Source organism: Bombina bombina, chromosome 1 (assembly GCF_027579735.1).
Source record: "Bombina bombina isolate aBomBom1 chromosome 1, aBomBom1.pri, whole genome shotgun sequence".
In the NCBI taxonomy this organism is placed as follows: Eukaryota; Metazoa; Chordata; class Amphibia; order Anura; family Bombinatoridae; genus Bombina; species Bombina bombina.
The window spans coordinates 200,761,859-200,787,090 of NC_069499.1; the positions used below are offsets into that span (position 1 = coordinate 200,761,859).

Below are 25,232 nucleotides of genomic sequence, written 5' to 3' on the forward strand. Positions count from 1 at the left end.
CCCCAAGAATTTCAGCTCTTTTGCCTGTAAAAGAATAAATACAATACCCCCCCCCCCCCCAACATTACAACCCACCACCCACATACCCCTAATCTAACCCAAACCCCCCTTAAATAAACCTAACACTAAGCCCCTGAAGATCTTCCTACCTTGTCTTCACCATCCAGGTATCACCGATCCGTCCTGGCTCCAAGATCTTCATCCAACCCAAGCGGGGGTTGGCGATCCATAATCCGGTCCAGAAGAGGCTCCAAAGTCTTCCTCCTATCCGGCAAGAAGAGGACATCCGGACCGGCAAACATCTTCTCCAAGCGGCATCTTCGATCTTCTTCCATCCGGTGCGGAGCGGGTCCATCTTGAAGCAGGCGACGCGGATCCATCCTCTTCTTCCGATGTCTCCCGACTAATGACGGTTCCTTTAAGGGACGTCATCCAAGATGGCGTCCCTCGAATTCCGATTGGCTGATAGGATTCTATCAGCCAATCGGAATTAAGGTAGGAATTTTCTGATTGGCTGATGGAATCAGCCAATCAGAATCAAGTTCAATCCGATTGGCTGATCCAATCAGCCAATCAGATTGAGCTCGCATTCTATTGGCTGTTCCGATCAGCCAATAGAATGCGAGCTCAATCTGATTGGCTGATGGGATCGGCCAATCGGATTGAACTTGATTCTGATTGGCTGATTCCATCAGCCAATCAGAAAATTCCTACCTTAATTCCGATTGGCTGATAGAATCCTATCAGCCAATCGGAATTCGAGGGACGCCATCTTGGATGACGTCCCTTAAAGGAACCGTCATTAGTCGGGAGACATCGGAAGAAGAGGATGGATCCGCGTCGCCTGCTTCAAGATGGACCCGCTCCGCACCGGATGGAAGAAGATCGAAGATGCCGCTTGGAGAAGATGTTTGCCGGTCCGGATGTCCTCTTCTTGCCGGATAGGAGGAAGACTTTGGAGCCTCTTCTGGACCGGATTATGGATCGCCAACCCCGCTTGGGTTGGATGAAGATCTTGGAGCCAGGACGGATCGGTGATACCTGGATGGTGAAGACAAGGTAGGAAGATCTTCAGGGGCTTAGTGTTAGGTTTATTTAAGGGGGGTTTGGGTTAGATTAGGGGTATGTGGGTGGTGGGTTGTAATGTTGGGGGGGGGGGGGTATTGTATTTATTCTTTTACAGGCAAAAGAGCTGAAATTCTTGGGGCATGCCCCGCAAAGGGCCCTGTTCAGGGCTGGTAAGGTAAAAGAGCTTGTAACCTTTTTAATTTAGAATAGGGTAGGGAATTTTTTATTTTGGGGGGCTTTGTTATTTTATTAGTGGGCTTAGAGTAGGTGTAATTAGTTTAAAATTGTTGTAATATTTTTCTTATGTTTGTAAATATTTTTTTATTTTCTGTAACTTAGTTCTTTTTTATTTTTTGTACTTTAGCTAGTTTATTTAATTGTATTTATTTGTAGCAATTGTGTTTAATTTATTTATTGATAGTGTAGTGTTAGGTTAATTGTAGGTAATTGTAGGTAGTTTATTTAATTATTTTATTGATAGGGTAGTGTTAGGTTTAATTATAACTTAGGTTAGGATTTATTTTACAGGTAAATTTGTTATTATTTTAACTAGGTAACTATTAAATAGTTCTTAACTATTTAATAGCTATTGTACCTGGTTAAAATAATTACAAAGTTGCCTGTAAAATAAATATTAATCCTAAAATAGCTACAATGTAATTATAATTTATATTGTAGCTATATTAGGATTTATTTTACAGGTAAGTATTTAGCTTTAAATAGGAATAATTTATTTAATAAGAGTTAATTAATTTCGTTAGATAAAAATTATATTTAAATTAGGGGGGTGTTAGTGTTAGGGTTAGACTTAGCTTTAGGGGTTAATCCATTTATTAGAATAGCGGTGAGCTCCGATCGGAAGTTTAGGGGTTAATAATTGAAGGTAGGTGTCGGCGATGTTAGGGAGGGCAGATTAGGGGTTAATACTATTTATGATCGGGTTAGTGAGGCGGATTAGGGGTTAATAACTTTATTATAGTAGCGCTCAGGTCCGCTCGGCAGATTAGGGGTTAATAAGTGTAGGCAGGTGTCGGCGACGTTGAGGGGGGCAGATTAGGGGTTAATAAATATAATATAGGGGTCGGCGGTGTTAGGGGCAGCAGATTAGGGGTACATAGGGATAACGTAGGTGGCGGCGATTTGCGGTCGGAAGATTAGGGGTTAATTATTGTAAGTAGCTGGCGGCGACGTTGTGGGGGGCAGGTTAGGGGTGAATAAATATAATACAGGGGTCGGCGGGGTTAGGGGCAGCAGATTAACGGTACATAAGTATAACGTAGGTGGCGGTCGGCAGATTAGGGGTTAAAAATTTTAATCGAGTGGCGGCGGTGTGGGGGGAGCTCGGTTTAGGGGTACATAGGTAGTTTATGGGTGTTAGTGTACTTTAGGGTACAGTAGTTAAGAGCTTTATAAACCGGCGTTAGCCAGAAAGCTCTTAACTCCTGCTATTTTCAGGCGGCTGGAATCTTGTCGTTAGAGCTCTAACGCTCACTGCAGAAACGACTCTAAATACCAGCGTTAGAAAGATCCCATTGAAAAGATAGGCTACGCAAATGGCGTAGGGGGATCTGCGGTATGGAAAAGTCGCGGCTGAAAAGTGAGCGTTAGACCCTTTAATCACTGACTCCAAATACCAGCGGGCGCCCAAAACCAGCGTTAGGAGCCTCTAACGCTGGTTTTGACGGCTACCGCCGAACTCTAAATCTAGGCCTAAGTGTGATCAACCGTTTGTTAGGTTCTGAATATATGGGAGAAAACAATTTCCTATTCATAACATGCAGGAATTACCCATTAATAACATTTACAACAAGATATAACCCTCAATATTGGTATATTTAAGTCATCTATTCAGCTGAAAGAAAAGTTATACAGTTGGGCATACAATTGATACGTTAAAGTTAGGATTCTCAGTGATAACCATAACAATACCAGAACTAAAAGGCCAGCTATAGTAATTGAGACGTGAACTCCACTCCTATTATAGTAAATAAATGCTAATGTCCTATACAGACTGTCATAATGTGGAGAATTGGTTTTTGTGCTAAAGCTATACTTTACATATTCTAATACATGTGGCCCTTACAATAGGTATATAGCATAAAATGTATAGGGCATGGATTTTGTCACTGTAGTTCATATCTGTGAGAAGATAGTGAAGAACCTGAATGAACAGTTTAAATTGTGTCTTATGGGTTGTAACAGTAAACTGGGGGGTGTGAGGAACCCTGTATGGAGTTCACCAACAACCAAAAACTTCTATGCATAAGATTTTATCAAGCATTACAAAACATAGAACTAGCACAATAATCTAACGCAGTGCTATCAATATACATTGCAGAAATATTGAAGCAAACTTGAACTAGAGCTATACCTTCCATTTTCTAATACATTTGTCCCTTATAGTATGTATAGACCATATAATGCACAGAGCATGGATTCTATCACTGTAGTTGATATCTTTAAGAAGATAATGAAAAACATGAATGAACAAATTATATTGTGCTGTATGAAACGTAACAGTCAATTGAGAAGTATGAGGTAAAATATATGGAGTTCTCCAAAAGCAAAAGCCCTTCCCGCCAGGTTTTATTAGGCATTGCAAAACATATAGAGCATGTGTTAATGAAAAAACTATGCCTCGTCCAAATATGAACATAACATATTAACCAGCTGTTAAGGACAATAAGAGGGTCAGGCATCAGACTTTACAGTCGTCATCTGTGGTGTGAGCATAAAATTAGCAACCCAAAGATATATGTCCAAGGAGGGATAAAAAATCTTAGCAAACACTACCCAATGCCAATCTTAATGCGGGAGGCAGAGAGAAACTTTAGCCAATTCCGACTGCGCAAGAGGAGCAGTAGTAGGGATGATCATACCCAACTCCAGCTTTAATGAAGTGGGAAGGAGACAAGTTAACTGCTTGCAGCTTCTGGAAACACAAGTGACCTGTCAGCTGAAAGTTCATTTTTAACGACAGTGATAGAGATTCAGGGTTAGTATGCAAGGGCAGGATTAACTTCAGATCTGTCTCACCAGCTCCCTGCTTGCGTGTGACTATGATAGACAGCGGCTGTATAACGCTATCTGTCTCCGGTAGGCATGTGATGTAGTTCGTGTCCGTAGTAGTCTCTATAACCCCCACAATCAGCTCAGGACCAAGGATCCATCTCTCAGTAGGAGGGCGCAACACTCTCGTAGATGGTAAGGTGCTAACAGGTTGCTGTATTTTGCCCCACGGACTAACATCGTTACCCGGCAAAGCTAGTAAAGCTGAGCTCTTCCTCTCTGCGGTGCTCGCTGTTATACCCAGATGGTAATCATGTGAAGAAGGCTCCGAGTGGCTCCATGACGCTTGCAGCACTGTTGTTGAGGCTCTTGCTCTAAGCTGGGAAGCCTCGCCGTGCGTGGTATTATCTAATATAGCGGCCATTTTAGATGCTGAACTGACCTCTTCTCCACACTGTTTCCCAACTGTAATCAGCAAGTCATGGAAGCAGTAGTCTAGTTTTTCCTCGAGTTTGTAAAGTACGGCTTGCACCTGATCACAAAAATCCTCCATGTTTATATAGGTGGTTGAGTACTTAGCTTGAATTATGCCACAACTTGTATAGAGGGAATTACTCCTGCCTCGTGGCCAAATCAGTCGATATAGCTCCAAACCATTATCATAAATGAAGATTAAGGCTTCCCAGACCAAATTTTAGGGAGACTCTTCCTTTCTTACACATGTGCTGATAAAAAGCTTCCACAGATAACATCAATTATACTTCATATTAGACCAGATGTTTGTTGATATTGCAGAAAGCTCTTGTGCTACACGTCTTGCCTCAACAGTTGCTGACTCCGCCCCCCCCGAGAAATTATTTTTTATATCACAAAGATCTGAGAGTTATCAGTTGTCAGCTTGTGTATGAAATTTAGACAAGGAAAAGTTTTGACTTATTAGGCCCTTCACTGCATGGTATGAGCATGGCTTTGTGATTTGTTTCATACCTCTGCATGTATTATATTATAGGGTTTCTGCATGCATATAATGAAATAAGTTCAACAGAAATAGCCACCTGGCATTCTGTACCTCCTAAGTAGCCCAAAGTATACACTAAGCAGGGGGGAAATGATGATCCATATATGGTTGCCTTGCAATGATTTACTGCATAACAGCTGTGTGTATAGCTAAAGCTTAAAGGGACACTGAACCCAATTTTTTTTTTTTGTAATTCAGAAAGAGCATGCAATTTTAAGCAACTTTCTTATTTCTTTTCTCCAAAAGCAAAAGCCCTTCCCGCCAGGTTTTATTAGGCATTGCAAAACATATAGAGCATGTGTTAATGAAAAAACTATGCCTCGTCCAAATATGAACATAACATATTAACCAGCTGTTAAGGACAACACTACCCAATGCCAATCTTAATGCGGGAGGCAGAGAGAAACTTTAGCCAATTCCGACTGCGCAAGAGGAGCAGTAGTAGGGATGATCATACCCAACTCCAGCTTTAATGAAGTGGGAAGGAGACAAGTTAACTGCTTGCAGCTTCTGGAAACACAAGTGACCTGTCAGCTGAAAGTTCATTTTTAACGACAGTGATAGAGATTCAGGGTTAGTATGCAAGGGCAGGATTAACTTCAGATCTGTCTCACCAGCTCCCTGCTTGCGTGTGACTATGATAGACAGCGGCTGTATAACGCTATCTGTCTCCGGTAGGCATGTGATGTAGTTCGTGTCCGTAGTAGTCTCTATAACCCCCACAATCAGCTCAGGACCAAGGATCCATCTCTCAGTAGGAGGGCGCAACACTCTCGTAGATGGTAAGGTGCTAACAGGTTGCTGTATTTTGCCCCACGGACTAACATCGTTACCCGGCAAAGCTAGTAAAGCTGAGCTCTTCCTCTCTGCGGTGCTCGCTGTTATACCCAGATGGTAATCATGTGAAGAAGGCTCCGAGTGGCTCCATGACGCTTGCAGCACTGTTGTTGAGGCTCTTGCTCTAAGCTGGGAAGCCTCGCCGTGCGTGGTATTATCTAATATAGCGGCCATTTTAGATGCTGAACTGACCTCTTCTCCACACTGTTTCCCAACTGTAATCAGCAAGTCATGGAAGCAGTAGTCTAGTTTTTCCTCGAGTTTGTAAAGTACGGCTTGCACCTGATCACAAAAATCCTCCATGTTTATATAGGTGGTTGAGTACTTAGCTTGAATTATGCCACAACTTGTATAGAGGGAATTACTCCTGCCTCGTGGCCAAATCAGTCGATATAGCTCCAAACCATTATCATAAATGAAGATTAAGGCTTCCCAGACCAAATTTTAGGGAGACTCTTCCTTTCTTACACATGTGCTGATAAAAAGCTTCCACAGATAACATCAATTATACTTCATATTAGACCAGATGTTTGTTGATATTGCAGAAAGCTCTTGTGCTACACGTCTTGCCTCAACAGTTGCTGACTCCGCCCCCCCCGAGAAATTATTTTTTATATCACAAAGATCTGAGAGTTATCAGTTGTCAGCTTGTGTATGAAATTTAGACAAGGAAAAGTTTGACTTATTAGGCCCTTCACTGCATGGTATGAGCATGGCTTTGTGATTTGTTTCATACCTCTGCATGTATTATATTATAGGGTTTCTGCATGCATATAATGAAATAAGTTCAACAGAAATAGCCACCTGGCATTCTGTACCTCCTAAGTAGCCCAAAGTATACACTAAGCAGGGGGGAAATGATGATCCATATATGGTTGCCTTGCAATGATTTACTGCATAACAGCTGTGTGTATAGCTAAAGCTTAAAGGGACACTGAACCCAATTTTTTTTTTTTTGTAATTCAGAAAGAGCATGCAATTTTAAGCAACTTTCTTATTTCTTTTCTCCAAAAGCAAAAGCCCTTCCCGCCAGGTTTTATTAGGCATTGCAAAACATATAGAGCATGTGTTAATGAAAAAACTATGCCTCGTCCAAATATGAACATAACATATTAACCAGCTGTTAAGGACATATTAATAAGAGGGTCAGGCATCGGACTTTACAGTCGTCATCTGTGGTGTGAGCATAAAATTAGCAACCCAAAGATATATGTCCAAGGAGGGATAGAAAATCTTAGCAAACACTACCCAATGCCAATCTTAATGCGGGAGGCAGAGAGAAACTTTAGCCAATTCCGACTGCGCAAGAGGAGCAGTAGTAGGGATAATCATACCCAACTCCAGCTTTAATGAAGTGGGAAGGAGACAAGTTAACTGCTTGCAGCTTCTGGAAACACAAGTGACCTGTCAGCTGAAAGTTCATTTTTAACGACAGTGATAGAGATTCAGGGTTAGTATGCAAGGGCAGGATTAACTTCAGATCTGTCTCACCAGCTCCCTGCTTGCGTGTGACTATGATAGACAGCGGCTGTATAACGCTATCTGTCTCCGGTAGGCATGTGATGTAGTTCGTGTCCGTAGTAGTCTCTATAACCCCCACAATCAGCTCAGGACCAAGGATCCATCTCTCAGTAGGAGGGCGCAACACTCTCGTAGATGGTAAGGTGCTAACAGGTTGCTGTATTTTGCCCCACGGACTAACATCATTACCCGGCAAAGCTAGTAAAGCTGAGCTCTTCCTCTCTGCGGTGCTCGCTGTTATACCCAGATGGTAATCATGTGAAGAAGGCTCTGAGTGGCTCCATGACGCTTGCAGCACTGTTGTTGAGGCTCTTGCTCTAAGCTGGGAAGCCTCGCCGTGCGTGGTATTATCTAATGTAGCGGCCATTTTAGATGCTGAACTGACCTCTTCTCCACACTGTTTCCCAACTGTAATCAGCAAGTCATGGAAGCAGTAGTCTAGTTTTTCCTCGAGTTTGTAAAGTACGGCTTGCACCTGATCACAAAAATCCTCCATGTTTATATAGGTGGTTGAGTACTTAGCTTGAATTATGCCACAACTTGTATAGAGGGAATTACTCCTGCCTCGTGGCCAAATCAGTCGATATAGCTCCAAACCATTATCATAAATGAAGATTAAGGCTTCCCAGACCAAATTTTAGGGAGACTCTTCCTTTCTTACACATGTGCTAATAAAAAGCTTCCACAGATAACATCAATTATACTTCATATTAGACCAGATGTTTGTTGATATTGCAGAAAGCTCTTGTGCTACACGTCTTGCCTCAACAGTTGCTGGCTCCGCCCCCCCCGAGAAATTATTTTTTATATCACAAAGATCTGAGAGTTATCAGTTGTCAGCTTGTGTATGAAATTTAGACAAGGAAAAGTTTGACTTATTAGGCCCTTCACTGCATGGTATGAGCATGGCTTTGTGATTTGTTTCATACCTCTGCATGTATTATATTATAGGGTTTCTGCATGCATATAATGAAATAAGTTCAACAGAAATAGCCACCTGGCATTCTGTACCTCCTAAGTAGCCCAAAGTATACACTAAGCAGGGGGGAAATGATGATCCATATATGGTTGCCTTGCAATGATTTACTGCATAACAGCTGTGTGTATAGCTAAAGCTTAACCCCTTAACGACCGACGACGTATGCCATACGTCCTAAAAAAAAAAAGCACTTAACGACCGAGGACGTATGGCATACGTCGTCGGTTTAACAGAGCACTGGAAGCGATCGAAATCGCTTCCAGCTGCTCTAACAGTATTGCAGGCTTGCCTTGAGGTCTAGGTCCAATCAGCCAATCAGATTGAGCTCGCATTCTATTGGCTGTTCCGATCAGCCAATAGAATGCAAGCTCAATCTGATTGGCTGTTCGGATCAGCCAATCGGATTGAACTTGAATCTGATTGGCTGATTCAATCAGCCAATCAGATTTTTCTAACTTAATTCCGATTGGCTGATAGAATCCTATCAGCCAATCGGAATTCGGCGGACGCCATCTTGGATGACGTCATTTAAAGGTACCTCATTCGTAGTACAGCAGTCGGCCGGGATGGATGCTCCGCGGCGGCGGAGCGAAGAAAGAAGATTGAAGATGCCGCCGGAAGAATGAAGACTTTGCTGCCGCTTGGAGGAAGACGTCGCCGGAGGAAGAATTCTTCTTTGCCGCTTGGAGGAAGACATCGCCGGAGGAAGAATTCTTCTTTGCCGCTTGGAGGAAGACATCGCCCGGATCGGATCAGGAGTTCGGCCCGGTGTGGTGAAGACAAGGTAGGGAGATCTTCAGGGGGGTAGTGTTAGGCTTTTTTAAGGGGGGTTTGGGTGGTTTTAGAATCGGGGTATGTGGGTGGTGGGTTGTAATGGGGGGGAGGGGGATTGTATTTGTTGTATGCAAAAGAGCTGAATTCTTTGGGGCATGCCCCACAAAAGGCCCTTTTAAGGGCTGGTAAGGTAAAGAGCTTTGAAATTTGTTTAATTTAGAATAGGGCAGGGAATTTTTTTTATTTTGGGGGTTTATTATTTTATTAGGGGGCTTAGAATAGGTGTAATTAGCTTAAAAATCTTGTAATCTTTTTTTTATTTTTTGTAATTTAGTGTTTGTTTTTTTTGGTAATTTAGTTTAGTTAATTTAATTGTATTTTTAGATAGATGTTTGTAGTTTATTAAATTTATTGATAGTGTAGGTGTATTTATAACTTAGGTTAGGATTTATTTTACAGGTAATTGGGTAATTATTTTAACTAGGTAGATATTAAATAGTTAATAACTATTTAATATCTATTATACCTAGTTAAAATAATTAACAATTTACCTGTAAAATAAATATTAACCCTAACATAGCTACAATGTAATTATTAATTATATTGTAGCTATCTTAGGGTTTATTTTATAGGTAAGTATTTAGATTTAAATAGGAATATTTTAGTTTATAAATTAATTAGATTAATTTAATATAAATTTAGTTAGGGTTAGATAGAGTTAATAGAGTTAATATAAATACTATAGTAACTATATTAACTATATTAACCCTAATATAATTAGGGTTAATATAGTTAATATATATAATGTTTTTAATATAGTTAATATATATAATGTAATACCTATATTAACTATAATATACTTAGGGTTAATATAGATAATATAGCTGGCGGCGGGGTAGGTAGATTAAATTAGGGGTTAATCATTTTAATAGAGATGGCGGCGGTGTAAGGGGTTTACATTAGGGGTTAATAATATTAATATAGCTGGCGGCGGTATAGGGGGATTAGATTAGGGGTTAATAATTTTTATATAGGTGGCGGCGGTGTAAGGGGTCAGATTAGGGGATAGATAAGGTAGATGGCAGCGGTTTTAGGGGCTCACAGTAGGGGGTTAGTTTATGTAGATGGCGGCGGGGTCCGGGAGCGGCGGTTTAGGGGTTAATAACTTTATTAGGGATTTCGGGGGGGGGGTCGCGGTTGACCGGTAGATAGACATTGCGCATGCGTTAGGTTTTAGGTTTTATTTAGCAGATCGCGGTTGACAGGGAGATAGACATTGCGCATGCGTTAGGTGTTAGGTTTATTTTCTAGTTTGTTTAGGGAGTTACGGGGCTCCAATAGTCAGCGTAAGGCTTCTTACGGCTGCTTTTTGTGGCGAGGTGAAAATGGAGTAAGTTTTCTCCATTTTCGCCACGTAAGTCCTTACGCTGCATATTGGATACCAAACTGCGCTGGTTTGGTATACCTGCCTATGGCCCAAAAAACTACGGGCGACGGCAGAAATATACGCGCGTAACTTCTAGGTTACGCCGTATATAGGATACCAAATCAGCGTAAATATTGGCGTCGCCGGCTTTTGCGGGCGACGATTTATATGGGATCGACCCCCTGATGCTCTGCTTGTGTGCTAAGTGCCTCGGTGGGTCGAGGCACTTAGATATTTGTAAAATAAAAGTAAAAAAAAAAAAACGAATTAAATAAAAAAAAGCCCTAAATAGCCCCCCCTCCCCCTTCACTAGGCATCCAAGATGGCGATGCCCAGTGCATCATGGGGCCTCTGGGGGTGTCCCTAGCCTGCATCATCATAGGGGCAAGCTAGGGTCACCCAATCTGAGCCTCCCACCCTAAAAAAATAAATAATAATAAAATACCCCATTTGTCTGATCATGTCAATATTTGTAAATATTGATTATGATCAGTGTGGATCTCCCTCCCTCTCCTCACTTGCCATTTTGTTGGAGACAGAGAGAGACCTGTATTTAGCAGAGAGAGAGATTTATTTCTTTTATTTGTTAAAAAATATAGAACCAAATGCTCTTTTCAGAGCCATTAACCCCTAGCTTGCCAGTGATCACTATATATCACTGGCAGTAACATAGGTGCACTTTTTTTTTGCTGCATTTTGCTGTCTGTGCATTTTTTAGGGGTTAATTTTGTTGTTGTAATTTTTTAAAAACCCAAAGGCTCTTTTCAGAAACATTTAGTTAATTTAATTTAATTTTCAGAGCCATTAACCCCTAGCTTGCCAGTGATCACTATATATCACTGGCAGTAGCATAGGTGCACTTTTTTTTTGCTGCATTTTGCTGTCTGTGCATTTTTTAGGGGTTCATTTTGTTGTTGTAATTTTTTAAAAACCCAAAGGCTCTTTTCAGAAACATTTAGTTAATTTAATTTAATTTTCAGAGCCATTAACCCCTAGCTTGCCAGTGATCGCTATAAATCACTGGCAGTTGCATAGCTGTACTTTTTTGCTGTCTGCGCATTTTTTTAGGGGTTAATTTTGTTGTTGTAATTTTTTAAAAACCCAAAGGCTCTTTTCAGAAACATTTAGTTAATTTAATTTAATTTTCAGAGCCATTAACCCCTAGCTTGCCAGTGATCGCTATAAATCACTGGCAGTAGCATAGCTGTACTTTTTTGCTAGTTAATTTAGTTAATTAATTTAGTTAATTTAATTTAATTTTCAGAGCCATTGACCCCTAGCTTGCCAGTGATCGCTATAAATCACTGGCAGTTACATAGCTGTACTTTTTTGCTGTCTGTGCATTTTTTTAGGGGTTAATTTTGTTGTTGTAATTTTTTAAAAAAGGCTCTTTTCAGAAACCTTTAGTTAATTTAATTTAATTTTCAGAGCCATTAACCCCTAGCTTGCCAGTGATCGCTATAAATCACTGGCAGTAGCATAGCTGTACTTTTTTGCTAGTTAATTTAGTTAATTAATTTAGTTAATTTAATTTTTTTTAGTAATTGTTTTCTGTGACAGATACAAAAATGTCACAGAAAAGATATAGTGCTGAGGAGGCGTATGCCATCCTTGCATCAGAGTCAGATGCCTCTATTTCTGACTCAGACCCCAATTTTGACCCTGCCATGTGCTCAGATACATCACTAGATGCAGTCTCAACTGATAGTGATGTATCTGTGGCTGCTAGCCCCCCTGCCAGCCCCCCTGCTACCCCCCCTGCCAGCCCCCCTGCTAGCCCCCCTGCCAGAAGGAGGCGTGTTGCTGCCATTGCTGCTGAAGAGTGGGTAACGCCTCATCTCCAGAGGCCAGATATCCCACCCTTCACAGCAAATGCTGGCATAAATATAGATGTGGCAGGTTTTAGCCCCCAGCAGTTTCTGGAAGTGTTTCTGGGCGATGATATATTGGGGAACATTGCCGCCCAAACTAATTTATATGCCCATCAGCTCTGTGCTGCAAAGCCTGGAACATATTTGGCAAAGCAGCAATGGGCCCCCATCAATGTGCCAGAATTCAAAAAATTCTGGGCATTGACTATGCTGATGGGCATCATAAAGAAACCCTCCATTCGCTCCTACTGGAGTACTAGCCCCATCTGCTCTACCCCCATTTTCTCCCAGACTATGTCGAGGAAGAGGTATGAAATGATTCTGCATTTCATGCACTTCAGCGACAACAGCCTGTGCCCCCCTAGGGAGCATCCCCAATTTGACAGGCTGTATAAAATCCGCCCCCTGATAACCCACTTTTCTGCCAGGTTTGCAGAGGCTTATACACCTGGAAGGAATATATGCGTTGATGAATCCCTAATGAAGTATAAGGGAAGGCTGGGATTCAAGCAGTATATTCCTTCCAAACGCTCCAGATATGGGGTAAAGGTGTATAAGCTCTGTGACAGCGAGACTGGGTATACTCAGGCCTTCCGGGTGTATGAGGGAAAGGATAGCCACCTTGACCCTCCAGGTTGCCCAGAACATATGGGAACCACTGGCAAGATTGTCTGGGACCTGATATTACCCCTAATGAACAAAGGGTATCACTTGTACTTAGACAATTTTTATACAAGTGTCCTTTTGTTCAAGCTACTGTATTGCTTTGATACAGTAGCTTGCGGTACAATTAAAAAGAACCGCGCAGGTTTCCCAGGACAGCTTGTACGCACCCGGCTACGAAGGGGGGAGACCTCAGCTCTGCGCCAAGAGGAGCTGTTGGCACTGAAGTACAGAGACAAGAAGGATGTATACCTTCTTACCACCATCCACACAGAGAGGACGGTGGCGGTTTCTGTACGTGGCAGAGCTGAGATCATAAGGAAGCCAGTGTGCATCAAGTCTTATAACCGGCATATGGGTGGGGTTGATCTGGCTGATCAGCTGCTGCAGCCCTACCTAATTATGCGGAAGACAAGGGCCTGGTACAAAAAGGTTGCAATTTACCTAATGCAGATTGCAACCCACAACGCTTTTTTGTTGTTCAAAAAAGCAAACCCCAGAGTTAAAAAGACTTTTTTACAGTTTCAGCTCCAGATTATTACGGGGATTTTGTACCATGATGCACCTGCTTCCCGGGCGGTGATGGGAGAGAGCAGAGTTGGGGCTACCCATTTTATTTTTAAAATCCCCCCTACTGCCACAAAGCAGAAACCACAAAAAAAATGCAGAGTCTGTACCAAGAGGGGGAAGAGAAGGGACACCATATATCACTGTCCTGATTGCCCTGGACAGCCTGCACTCTGCATTGGGGACTGCTTCAAGCGGTACCATACAATGGTCAATTTTTAAAAAAATAAATACATTTGCTGTTACATATATATATATTTTTTTTTTGGTTATGTTTACAGTTAGATGTTTTTTTTACTTTTACTGTGCCAGATTTTTACATTTCACTACTCTATTTTTTTCTAAAATTGGGCCTGTTTTTTTTTAACCAAAACCCCTGTCAAACCTATGCATGGGGGACATAGGTGTTCTCAGGGTGCCTTGCAGAAAACAACCTGAAGTATGTTTTTGTAATAACTTACAACAGTCTCTCCTAAATTATAGTCAAAAAGCAATGTGTCTGTAAAAATGAAAATTGAAAAATTACCACCATACACTTTCTCCAATTTTTTGGGCTAAAACGGTTGCTTCAAAGGCATCAAAGCACACCATATACAATACCTTGGGGTGTCAACATTTAAAAAATATACACTTTCATGGCAATAAATAAAAGTGGGGTATGCGATAGGCCCCAAACTAAAGATAGGCCTATCAGAAGAAATACTCTCATTTTTAATAACTAAAATCACAAGTCATAAAATTGTAACATAACCTTCCCAAAATCCTGGCAAACCTATGCATGGGGGGCATAGGTGTACTCAGGGTGCCTTGCAGAAAACAACCTGAAGTATTCTTTTGCAATAACTTACAACAATCTCTCTTAAATCATAGTCAAAAAGCAATGTGTCTGTAAAAATGAAAATTGAAAAATTACCACCATATACTTTCTCCAATTTTTTGGGCTAAAACGGTTGCTTCAAAGGCATCAAAGCACACCATATACAATACCTTGGGGTGTCAACATTTAAAAAATATACACTTTGAATGCAATAAATAAAAGTGGGGTATGTGATAGGCCCCAAACTAAAGATAGGCCTATCAGAAGAAATACTCTCATTTTTAATAACTAAAATCATGTAACATAACCTTCCCAAAATCCTGGCAAACCTATGCATGGGGGCATAGGTGTACTCAGGGTGCCTTGCAGAAAACAACCTGAAGTATTCTTTTGCAATAACTTACAACAATCTCTCTTAAATCATAGTAAAAAAGCAATGTGTCTGTAAAAATGAAAATTGAAAAATTACCACCATATACTTTCTCCAATTTTTTGGGCTAAAACGGTTGCTTCAAAGGCATCAAAGCACACCATATACAATACCTTGGGGTGTCAACATTTAAAAAATATACACTTTGAATGCAATAAATAAAAGTGGGGTATGTGATAGGCCCCAAACTAAAGATAGGCCTATCAGAAGAAATACTCTCATTTTTAATAACTAAAATCCTGTAACATAACCTTCCCAAAATCCTGGCAAACCTATGCATGGGGGCATAGGTGTACTCAGGGTGCCTTGCAGAAAACAACCTGAAGTATTCTTTTGCAATAACTTACAACAATCTCTCTTAAATCATAGTCAAAAAGCAATGTGTCTGTAAAAATGAAAATTGAAAAATTACCACCATATACTTTCTCCAATTTTTTGGGCTAAAACGGTTGCTTCAAAGGCATCAAAGCACACCATATACAATACCTTGGGGTGTCAACATTTAAAAAATATACACTTTGAATGCAATAAATAAAAGTGGGGTATGTGATAGGCCCCAAACTAAAGATAGGCCTATCAGAAGAAATACTCTCATTTTTAATAACTAAAATCATGTAACATAACCTTCCCAAAATCCTGGCAAACCTATGCATGGGGGCATAGGTGTACTCAGGGTGCCTTGCAGAAAACAACCTGAAGTATTCTTTTGCAATAACTTACAACAGTCTCTCCTAAATCATAGTAAAAAAGCAATGTGTCTGTAACAATGAAAATTGAAAAATTACCACCATATACTTTCTCCAATTTTTTGGGCTAAAACGGTTGCATCAAAGTCATCAAACCACTCCATGTATAATACCTTGGGGGGTCAACTTTTTAAATATAATCACATTTATGGAAAACAAATAAATTGGGGTATGTTAAAAGACCCCCAAAAAAGACGATAGGCAAAGAAAATATGTTAAATGTGAAAAAAAATCACAAACACATGTCAGACATTTGGCATTGCACCGCCCAAACAAGCCACCAAACCTATGCATAGGTGGTATCACTGAACTCAAGAGATGTTGGTGACCACATATTGGTGTCTTCTTTGGTAGTAACACATAACAGGAGCTGTGAATCCATGTCTAAAGTACAATGTATGTGAAAAATAACACAAAGAAATGAATGCCCAATAGTTTGACAAAGACTAGTGGTTGAATTAGTGTATGGAAAGTGTTAAAACACCTGCATTTGAAATACCCTAGGATGTCTACTTTTCAAAAATATATGGTTTTATGGGGGTAAATTACATTGGCCGGCTTCAGAAATGTCTTAAATAGAACATGGGTGCATGGGATGTGAAAATGGGAAGTGTAAAAAATGGAATGCGCTTCCTAAAAATAAGGCCTTCTAGCCCCCAGAGAACCCAACACACCTATACATGGGTGGCATCACTGTACTCAGGAGATGTTGTTGAACACATATTGAGGTGTTTTTTGGCAGTAACACATAACAGGAACTGAGAATCCATGCCTAAAGTACAATGTGTGTGAAAAATAACACAAAAAAATGACTACCCAAAAGTTTGACAAAGACTGGTGGTTAAATAAGTTCATGGAAAGTGTGAAAATACCAGCATTTCAAATACCCTAGGGGGTCTACTTCTCAAAAATATATGGTTTTATGGGGGTAAATTTCATTGACCGGCTTCAGAAATGTCCCAAATAGGACATGGGTGCATGATGACCGATGTGAAAATTCCAAGTTGAAAAACTGGAATGCGCTTCCTAAAAATAAGGCCTTCTAGCCCCCAGAGAACCCAACACACCTATACATGGGTGGTATCACTGTACTCAGGAGATGTTGTTGAACACATATTGAGGTGTTTTTTGGCAGTAACACATAACAGGAACTGAGAATCCATGCCTAAAGTACAATGTGTGTGAAAAATAACACAAAAAAATGACTACCCAAAAGTTTGACAAAGACTGGTGGTTAAATAAGTTCATGGAAAGTGTGAAAATACCAGCATTTCAAATACCCTAGGGGGTTTACTTCTCAAAAATATATGGTTTTATGGGGGTAAATTTCATTGACCGGCTTCAGAAATGTCCCAAATAGGACATGGGTGCATGATGACCGATGTGAAAATTCCAAGTTGAAAAACTGGAATGCGCTTCCTAAAAATAAGGCCTTCTAGCCCCCAGAGAACCCAACACACCTATACATGGGTGGTATCACTGTACTCAGGAGATGTTGTTGAACACATATTGAGGTGTTTTTTTGGCAGTAACACATAACAGGAACTGAGAATCCATGCCTAAAGTACAATGTTTGTGAAAAATAACACAAAAAAATGACTACCCAAAAGTTTGACAAAGACTGGTGGTTAAATAAGTTCATGGAAAGTGTGAAAATACCAGCATTTCAAATACCCTAGGGGGTCTACTTCTCAAAAATATATGGTTTTATGGGGGTAAATTTCATTGACCGGCTTCAGAAATGTCCCAAATAGGACATGGGTGCATGATGACCGATGTGAAAATTCCAAGTTGAAAAACTGGAATGCGCTTCCTAAAAATAAGGCCTTCTAGCCCCCAGAGAACCCAACACACCTATACATGGGTGGTATCACTGTACTCAGGAGATGTTGTTGAACACATATTGAGGTGTTTTTTGGCAGTAACACATAACAGGAACTGAGAATCCATGCCTAAAGTACAATGTGTGTGAAAAATAACACAAAAAAATGACTACCCAAAAGTTTGACAAAGACTGGTGGTTAAATAAGTTCATGGAAAGTGTGAAAATACCAGCATTTCAAATACCCTAGGGGGTCTACTTCTCAAAAATATATGGTTTTATGGGGGTAAATTTCATTGACCGGCTTCAGAAATGTCCCAAATAGGACATGGGTGCATGATTACCGATGTGAAAATTCCAAGTTGAAAAACTGGAATGCGCTTCCTAAAAATAAGGCCTTCTAGCCCCCAGAGAACCCAACACACCTATACATGGGTGGTATCACTGTACTCAGGAGATGTTGTTGAACACATATTGAGGTGTTTTTTTGGCAGTAACACATAACAGGAACTGAGAATCCATGCCTAAAGTACAATGTTTGTGAAAAATAACACAAAAAAATGACTACCCAAAAGTTTGACAAAGACTGGTGGTTAAATAAGTTCATGGAAAGTGTGAAAATACCAGCATTTCAAATACCCTAGGGGGTCTACTTCTCAAAAATATATGGTTTTATGGGGGTTAATTTCATTGACCGGCTTCAGAAATGTCCCAAATAGGACATGGGTGCATGATGACCGATGTGAAAATTCCAAGTTGAAAAACTGGAATGCGCTTCCTAAAAATAAGGCCTTCTAGCCCCCAGAGAACCCAACACACCTATACATGGGTGGTATCACTGTACTCAGGAGATGTTGTTGAACACATATTGAGGTGTTTTTTTGGCAGTAACACATAACAGGAACTGAGAATCCATGCCTAAAGTACAATGTGTGTGAAAAATAACACAAAAAAATGACTACCCAAAAGTTTGACAAAGACTGGTGGTTAAATAAGTTCATGGAAAGTGTGAAAATACCAGCATTTCAAATACCCTAGGTGGTCTACTTCTCAAAAATATATGGTTTTATGGGGGTAAATTTCATTGACCGGCTTCAGAAATGTCCCAAATAGGACATGGGTGCATGATGACCGATGTGAAAATTCCAAGTTGAAAAACTGGAATGCGCTTCCTAAAAATAAGGCCTTCTAGCCCCCAGAGAACCCAACACACCTATACATGGGTGGTATCACTGTACTCAGGAGATGTTGTTGAACACATATTGAGGTGTTTTTTTGGCAGTAACACATAACAGGAACTGAGAATCCATGCCTAAAGTACAATGTTTGTGAAAAATAACACAAAAAAATGACTACCCAAAAGTTTGACAAAGACTGGTGGTTAAATAAGTTCATGGAAAGTGTGAAAATACCAGCATTTCAAATACCCTAGGGGGTCTACTTCTCAAAAATATATGGTTTTATGGGGGTAAATTTCATTGACCGGCTTCAGAAATGTCCCAAATAGGACATGGGTGCATGATGACCGATGTGAAAATTCCAAGTTGAAAAACTGGAATGCGCTTCCTAAAAATAAGGCCTTCTAGCCCCCAGAGAACCCAACACACCTATACATGGGTGGTATCACTGTACTCAGGAGATGTTGTTGAACACATATTGAGGTGTTTTTTGGCAGTAACACATAACAGGAACTGAGAATCCATGCCTAAAGTACAATGTGTGTGAAAAATAACACAAAAAAATGACTACCCAAAAGTTTGACAAAGACTGGTGGTTGAATTAGTGCATGGAAAGTGTTAAAATACCAGCATTTGAAATACCCTAGGGTGTCTACTTTTCAAAAATATATGGTTTGATGGGGGTAAATTCCATTGGCCAGCTTCAGAAATGTCCCATATAGGACATGGGTGCATGATGACCGATGTGAAAATTCCAAGTTGAAAAACTGGAATGCGCTTCCTAAAATTAAGGCCTTTTAGCCCCCAGAGAACCCGACACACCTATACATGGGTGGCATCACTGTACTCAGGAGATGTTGTTGAACACATATTGAGGTGTTTTTTGGCAGTAACACATAACAGGAACTGAGAATCCATGCCTAAAGTACAATGTGTGTGAAAAATAACACAAAAAAATGACTACCCAAAAGTTTGACAAAGACTGGTGGTTGAATTAGTGCATGGAAAGTGTTAAAATACCAGCATTTGAAATACCCTAGGGTGTCTACTTTTCAAAAATATACGGTTTGATGGGGGCAAATTCCATTGGCCAGCTTCAGAAATGTCCCAAATAGGACATGGGTGCATGATGACCGATGTGAAAATTCCAAGTTGAAAAACTGGAATGCGCTTCCTAAAATTAAGGCCTTTTAGCCCCCAGAGAACCCGACACACCTATACATGGGTGGTATCACTGTACTCAGGAGATGTTGTTGAACACATATTGAGGTGTTTTTTTGGCAGTAACACATAACAGGAACTGAGAATCCATGCCTAAAGTACAATGTGTGTGAAAAATAACACAAAATAATGACTACCCAAAAGTTTGACAAAGACTGCTGGTTGAATTAGTGCATGGAAAGTGTTAAAATACAAGCATTTGAAATACCCTAGGGTGTCTACTTTTCAAAAATATATGGTTTGATGGGGGTAAATTCCATTGACCAGCTTCAGAAATGTCCCAAATAGGACATGGGTGCATGATGACCGATGTGAAAATTCCAAGTTGAAAAACTGGAATGCGCTTCCTAAAATTAAGGCCTTTTAGCCCCCAGAGAACCCGACACACCTATACATGGGTGGTATCACTGTACTCAGGAGATGTTGTTGAACACATATTGAGGTGTTTTTTGGCAGTAACACATAACAGGAACTGAGAATCCATGCCTAAAGTACAATGTGTGTGAAAAATAACACAAAATAATGACTACCCAAAAGTTTGACAAAGACTGGTGGTTAAATTAGTGCATGGAAAGTGTTAAAATACAAGCATTTGTAATACCCTAGGGTGTCTACTTTTCAAAAATATATGGTTTGATGGGGGTAAATTCCATTGACCAGCTTCAGAAATGTCCCAAATAGGACATGGGTGCATGATGACCGATGTGAAAATTCCAAGTTGAAAAACTGGAATGCGCTCCCTAAAAATAAGAGCTTTTAGCCCCCTGAGAACCCGACACACCTATACATGGGTGGTATCACTGTACCCAGGAGATGCTGCTGAAGACATATGAGGGTGTTATTTGGCAGTAACCCTTAATATTATCAGTAAATGTATTCTTAAATTGCTATTTTGTCAAAAAATCAAATTATTTTTTTTCCCCCTCAAACTTTGGCATAGATTGGTGGTAAAATGGTTGCATGAAAAAAGTCAAAATACCCCAAGTTTAATACCTTAGGTTGTCTTCTTTTAAAAAATATATACATTTGAAGGGTTATTCAGGGATTCATGACAGATATTGGTGTTACAATGTAACTATCGCCAATTTTGAAAAAACATGGTTTTGAAATAGCAAAGTGCTACTTGTACTTATTGCCCTATAACTTGCAAAAAAAGCAAAGAACATGTAAACATTGGGTATTTATAAACTCAGGACAAAATTTAGAAACTGTTTAGCATTGGTATTTTATGGTGGTTGTAGATGTGTAAGAGATTTTGGGGCTCAAAGTTAGAAAAAGTGCATTTTTTTTCATTTTTTCCTCATATTTTATATTTTTTTTTATAGTAAATTATAAGATATGATGAAAATAATCATATCTTTAGAAAGTCCATTTAATGGCGAGAAAAACAGTATATAATATGTGTGGGTACAGTAAATGAGTAAGAGGAAAATTACAGTTAAACACAAACATCGCAGAAATGCAAAAATAGCCTTGGTCCCAGATGGTCAACAAATTGAAAAGTGGTCTGGTCACTAAGGGGTTAAAGGGACACTGAACCCAATTTTTTTTTTTTGTAATTCAGAAAGAGCATGCAATTTTAAGCAACTTTCTTATTTACTCCTATTATCAATTTTTCTTCGTTCTCTTTATTTGAAATAGAAGGCATCTAAGCTTTTTTTGGGTTCAGTACTCTGGACAGCACTTTTTTATTGGTGGATGAATTTATCCACCAATCAGCAAGGACAACCCAGGTTGTTCACCAAAAATGGGCCGGCATCTAAACTTACATTTTTGCATTTCAAATAAAGATACCAAGAGAATGAAGTAAATTTGATAATAGGAGTAAATTAGAAAGTTGCTTAAAATTCCATGCTCAATCTGAATCACAAAAGAAAAAATTTGGGTACAGTGTCCCTTTAATGTCTATATACAACATACTTAAAGGGACATTATACCCAAGTGTTAAAGTGTAAAAAAAATGACTACAAAATATTACCTGAACATTTTTATGTAAAATAAATGAAGATTTTTTGCCTCAAATTTCCTCAGTAGCTACATCCCACATCCCACTGTAATCATGATGCTAGACCCAGGACTTGCACGGGAGCGTGTATCTAGCATGCGCAGCACAGTCATGTTATTTCCCTTTTCATGTACCGTATAAGCTGGTTTGTTTCAATGACATGACAACCCCTTGGCTGGTAGAGAGGACGGCAATGGACAGCAATGGATTGCTAAGATATGATTAATACCAATTTTCAAGCGATGCAAAGTCTGATTCCTATTAGCTGCCACAGAGTATTGAAACTCATCTACAATGCTATTATGTTGGACTACCAGTTGGCAGAGAATCATCTAATGGACGGATTATTCATACACACAGTTCTAATCTTACAAGTGTTATAAGGTAGTCACTTTACCTCACTATTGTATTTTATGATTAAAAAAAACATTGTTTAAAAAGTCTGCAATAAAAAATGGAATTAGTAAAAAAAAACAAGTTAGTAATGTGTGATCTTATACTTACTTCTGCGCTCAGAGAGAAGTTTTCCACCAATGTTTTGTTAAGTGGAACATTTCCCAGGTCATAGGTTACAGTGAAGAGGTGATCATCGCCAGTACTAAGATCCTCATCATGCAATGACAGCTCCAAAATGTTCTTTAGACAAAAAAGAGTGGATTATATTTCAGAAAGTTTTTAGGCGTTATTGTGGTATGACACATAGAAGATGATTAAAGCATGCACACACTTATCGTAGTATTCACCCACCCACAAATACCTGTGTGTATTTGTGTATGTGAGTATATGTACATATATATATATATATATATATATATATATATATATATATATATATATATATATGCACACACAGTTTAAACTTGCACTCACTTAAAACATTAAATACAGTCATCAAAATGCTTGTTTGGGAGTGCAATTAAATGACTGAATGTTAAGAAAATGTTAATTATAACATTTCTAAAAAGCCCTATGAAATTGTTAATAGCAAACAACATTTAAACTGTATTCAAATATATGATCAGTCCTAAAATGAAGTGTCATGTTTTACTACTGCTTCGGCTGCATCTTTTGCTTCCATGAAGAAATGTGCATATTCCTCTTGAAAATCCAGTGTTACCTATGTTTGTTATAGTTTTGTGTGTGCTTCACTGCTTAACTAGATTTTCCTGCTAATGAACTAGAATGGCTTTGAAAAATAAACAAAACAATAAGCCCAACTGTCATGCAATGATTTTTAATCAGAATGACTGATGAACTGGAATGGGGATGGCCCTAGTTTTAACATTTGCCAAAGGGAATTATTTTTTTTTATAAATCCTACTTCAAATAGTGCCAAAATATTTATGATATTATGCTAATAACTTGCAAAACTTCATTGCTATAAGTCAGCTATAGACATCAGACCTCCCAGCTGTCTAATTGTGAGGGACAATCCTGGATTCTGAGTTCTGTCTCGCTGTCCTGATTTGCAGGATTTTCATTAGCCCTGCCCTCAGACCAACTGGACACACCCACTAACTGCACAGAGACACCCACCACCCAACTAGAAATGCCCATGATCCTGCCTTTTATCCACCCGTAATGCTATTCCTTCTATGTGGACCCACCCACAAAATGGCCCCTGGCCCCCCTCAACCAAGTCTTAGATAGCCAGCAACAAATGTTTGAAGGTACGAGAAAGGATAATTGTATCTGCAAATACAGCAACAACTCTTGTAATTATACACAACAAACCTAGATTCAATAAATATTTGTTCATGAAACTAAAACATAGCTAAAATAAATAGCTGCAACATTACAACTTAACAATTAGGGAATTCAAAGAGATTTGTAATCAATCTTTATCACAGCTTGGAGTGCAAGATCAGATATGTGACGATCAATGGAGTCTCATTTATCTGACAGCCATTAAAGGGACAGTATACTATAAAATTGTGTTTCCAATTACTTTTTTTCTACCATCTGCAGAGTATAAAATGTATGAGATTTGCTTTTGTAAGGTTTATTTGTGCGTATGACTTGGCTGATTTTGTGTTTTGAAGCCACAATCTAATAAAAAGGGTTGAGCTTGTAGGTAATAATCAGATCTCATTACTTTATCACATTGTGCGCATATACCTGCTTCTTTATCTTATATATGTCCATAAACCAATCACCAATATTTGGAGAGAACAATGGAAAATTAACATTGTATTACCTTATCTCTTCTATAACCCACTGGGAGTGTAATTTATTCTACTGGCTGTGTTTACACAGCTTGGCCTTGAGGCCAAAAAGTTTCAGGATGGGTGGGGATACCACAGGCTAAATAAACTATTTCAAATGCCAATATAAGGGTAATGGAAATACTTGCAAACAATTTAATACGCTCCAGAAGGTAAAGTAGATCATTGGGAACAAATTGAAGGGGAGAAATGTTTGAGTAAACTGCCCCTTTAACTTCTTGCAACATTATACACACACATTTTCAAAACATTACTAAACAAATAAATTAGAAAGAAAAACAAACAAACAAGAAAAGCTTTAAAAAGTTTAAGAGAAATACAATAAAAATCAGACAATGTTGTCAGCTTTAAACTAGCAAGACTTATATGCACTGGCCACGCCTCTAAAATGTGGCCAGCACTTTATTCACTTCCGCAAGGTTTCTGAGAGGGCTCTTATTCTATACAGAGAGACTACGCTACACAAACAAAACACATGTGAGAATCTTTTAGAATTACAAAACATTTACAAAAAGCCCTTTTGCAAGCGTGTTTTTGTAGTGTTGCAGTTGAAATGATTGAGTTTTAACAGCAGTTTTAATTTTCTGTACGAAATATTAGGGCACTTAACACAGCTATGGGCAAGATTACGAGTGGAGTGATAATTAGTGCTTCCGATCGCATGTGCGATTTGCCAGAAGCAAGCTTTTTGCACGCATTGGATAGCGCAGGTATTACAAGTTGAAAGTAAAAATTAAGGGACAACTGACTTGAAGTCTGCATGGTTCTAGGTTATTACAATGTTGCAAGTGTGGGGGCGGGGGTTTCTACTCACCTTGAAAGGTTCTTGTTGCAGTAGATCCGGCCTCTTTGTTCCTGTGTCCAGACTTCAAGAAGAGCTTTTGTCCAGGGTCTTCGGTAGCAAAATGAAGCGTGCAAAAAGGGTTTCGGTCCCACCGAAGATATATGCTGCATTGGTGCAGGAGGTTCCGGGGATGCGAGACCCTGCATGGGACATTGAGGAATCAGGTTCTGAGGGAGTTATCCCTCCCTCCCTCCCCATGTGCTAGACCCCC

At 39.5% G+C, this 25,232-nt stretch overlaps 1 protein-coding gene across 1 annotated transcript in view; it reads right to left on the reverse strand.

The window, feature by feature from the left end:
- LOC128645074 (cytosolic phospholipase A2 delta-like) overlaps window positions 1-25,232 on the reverse strand; it is a 183,387-nt gene that overhangs the window by 131,264 nt on the left and 26,891 nt on the right. The window contains exon 4 of the mRNA XM_053697830.1: window positions 22,457-22,588. Within this exon, the coding sequence (XP_053553805.1) occupies window positions 22,457-22,588 (132 nt within the window). The remainder of the gene's footprint in view (window positions 1-22,456; window positions 22,589-25,232) is intronic.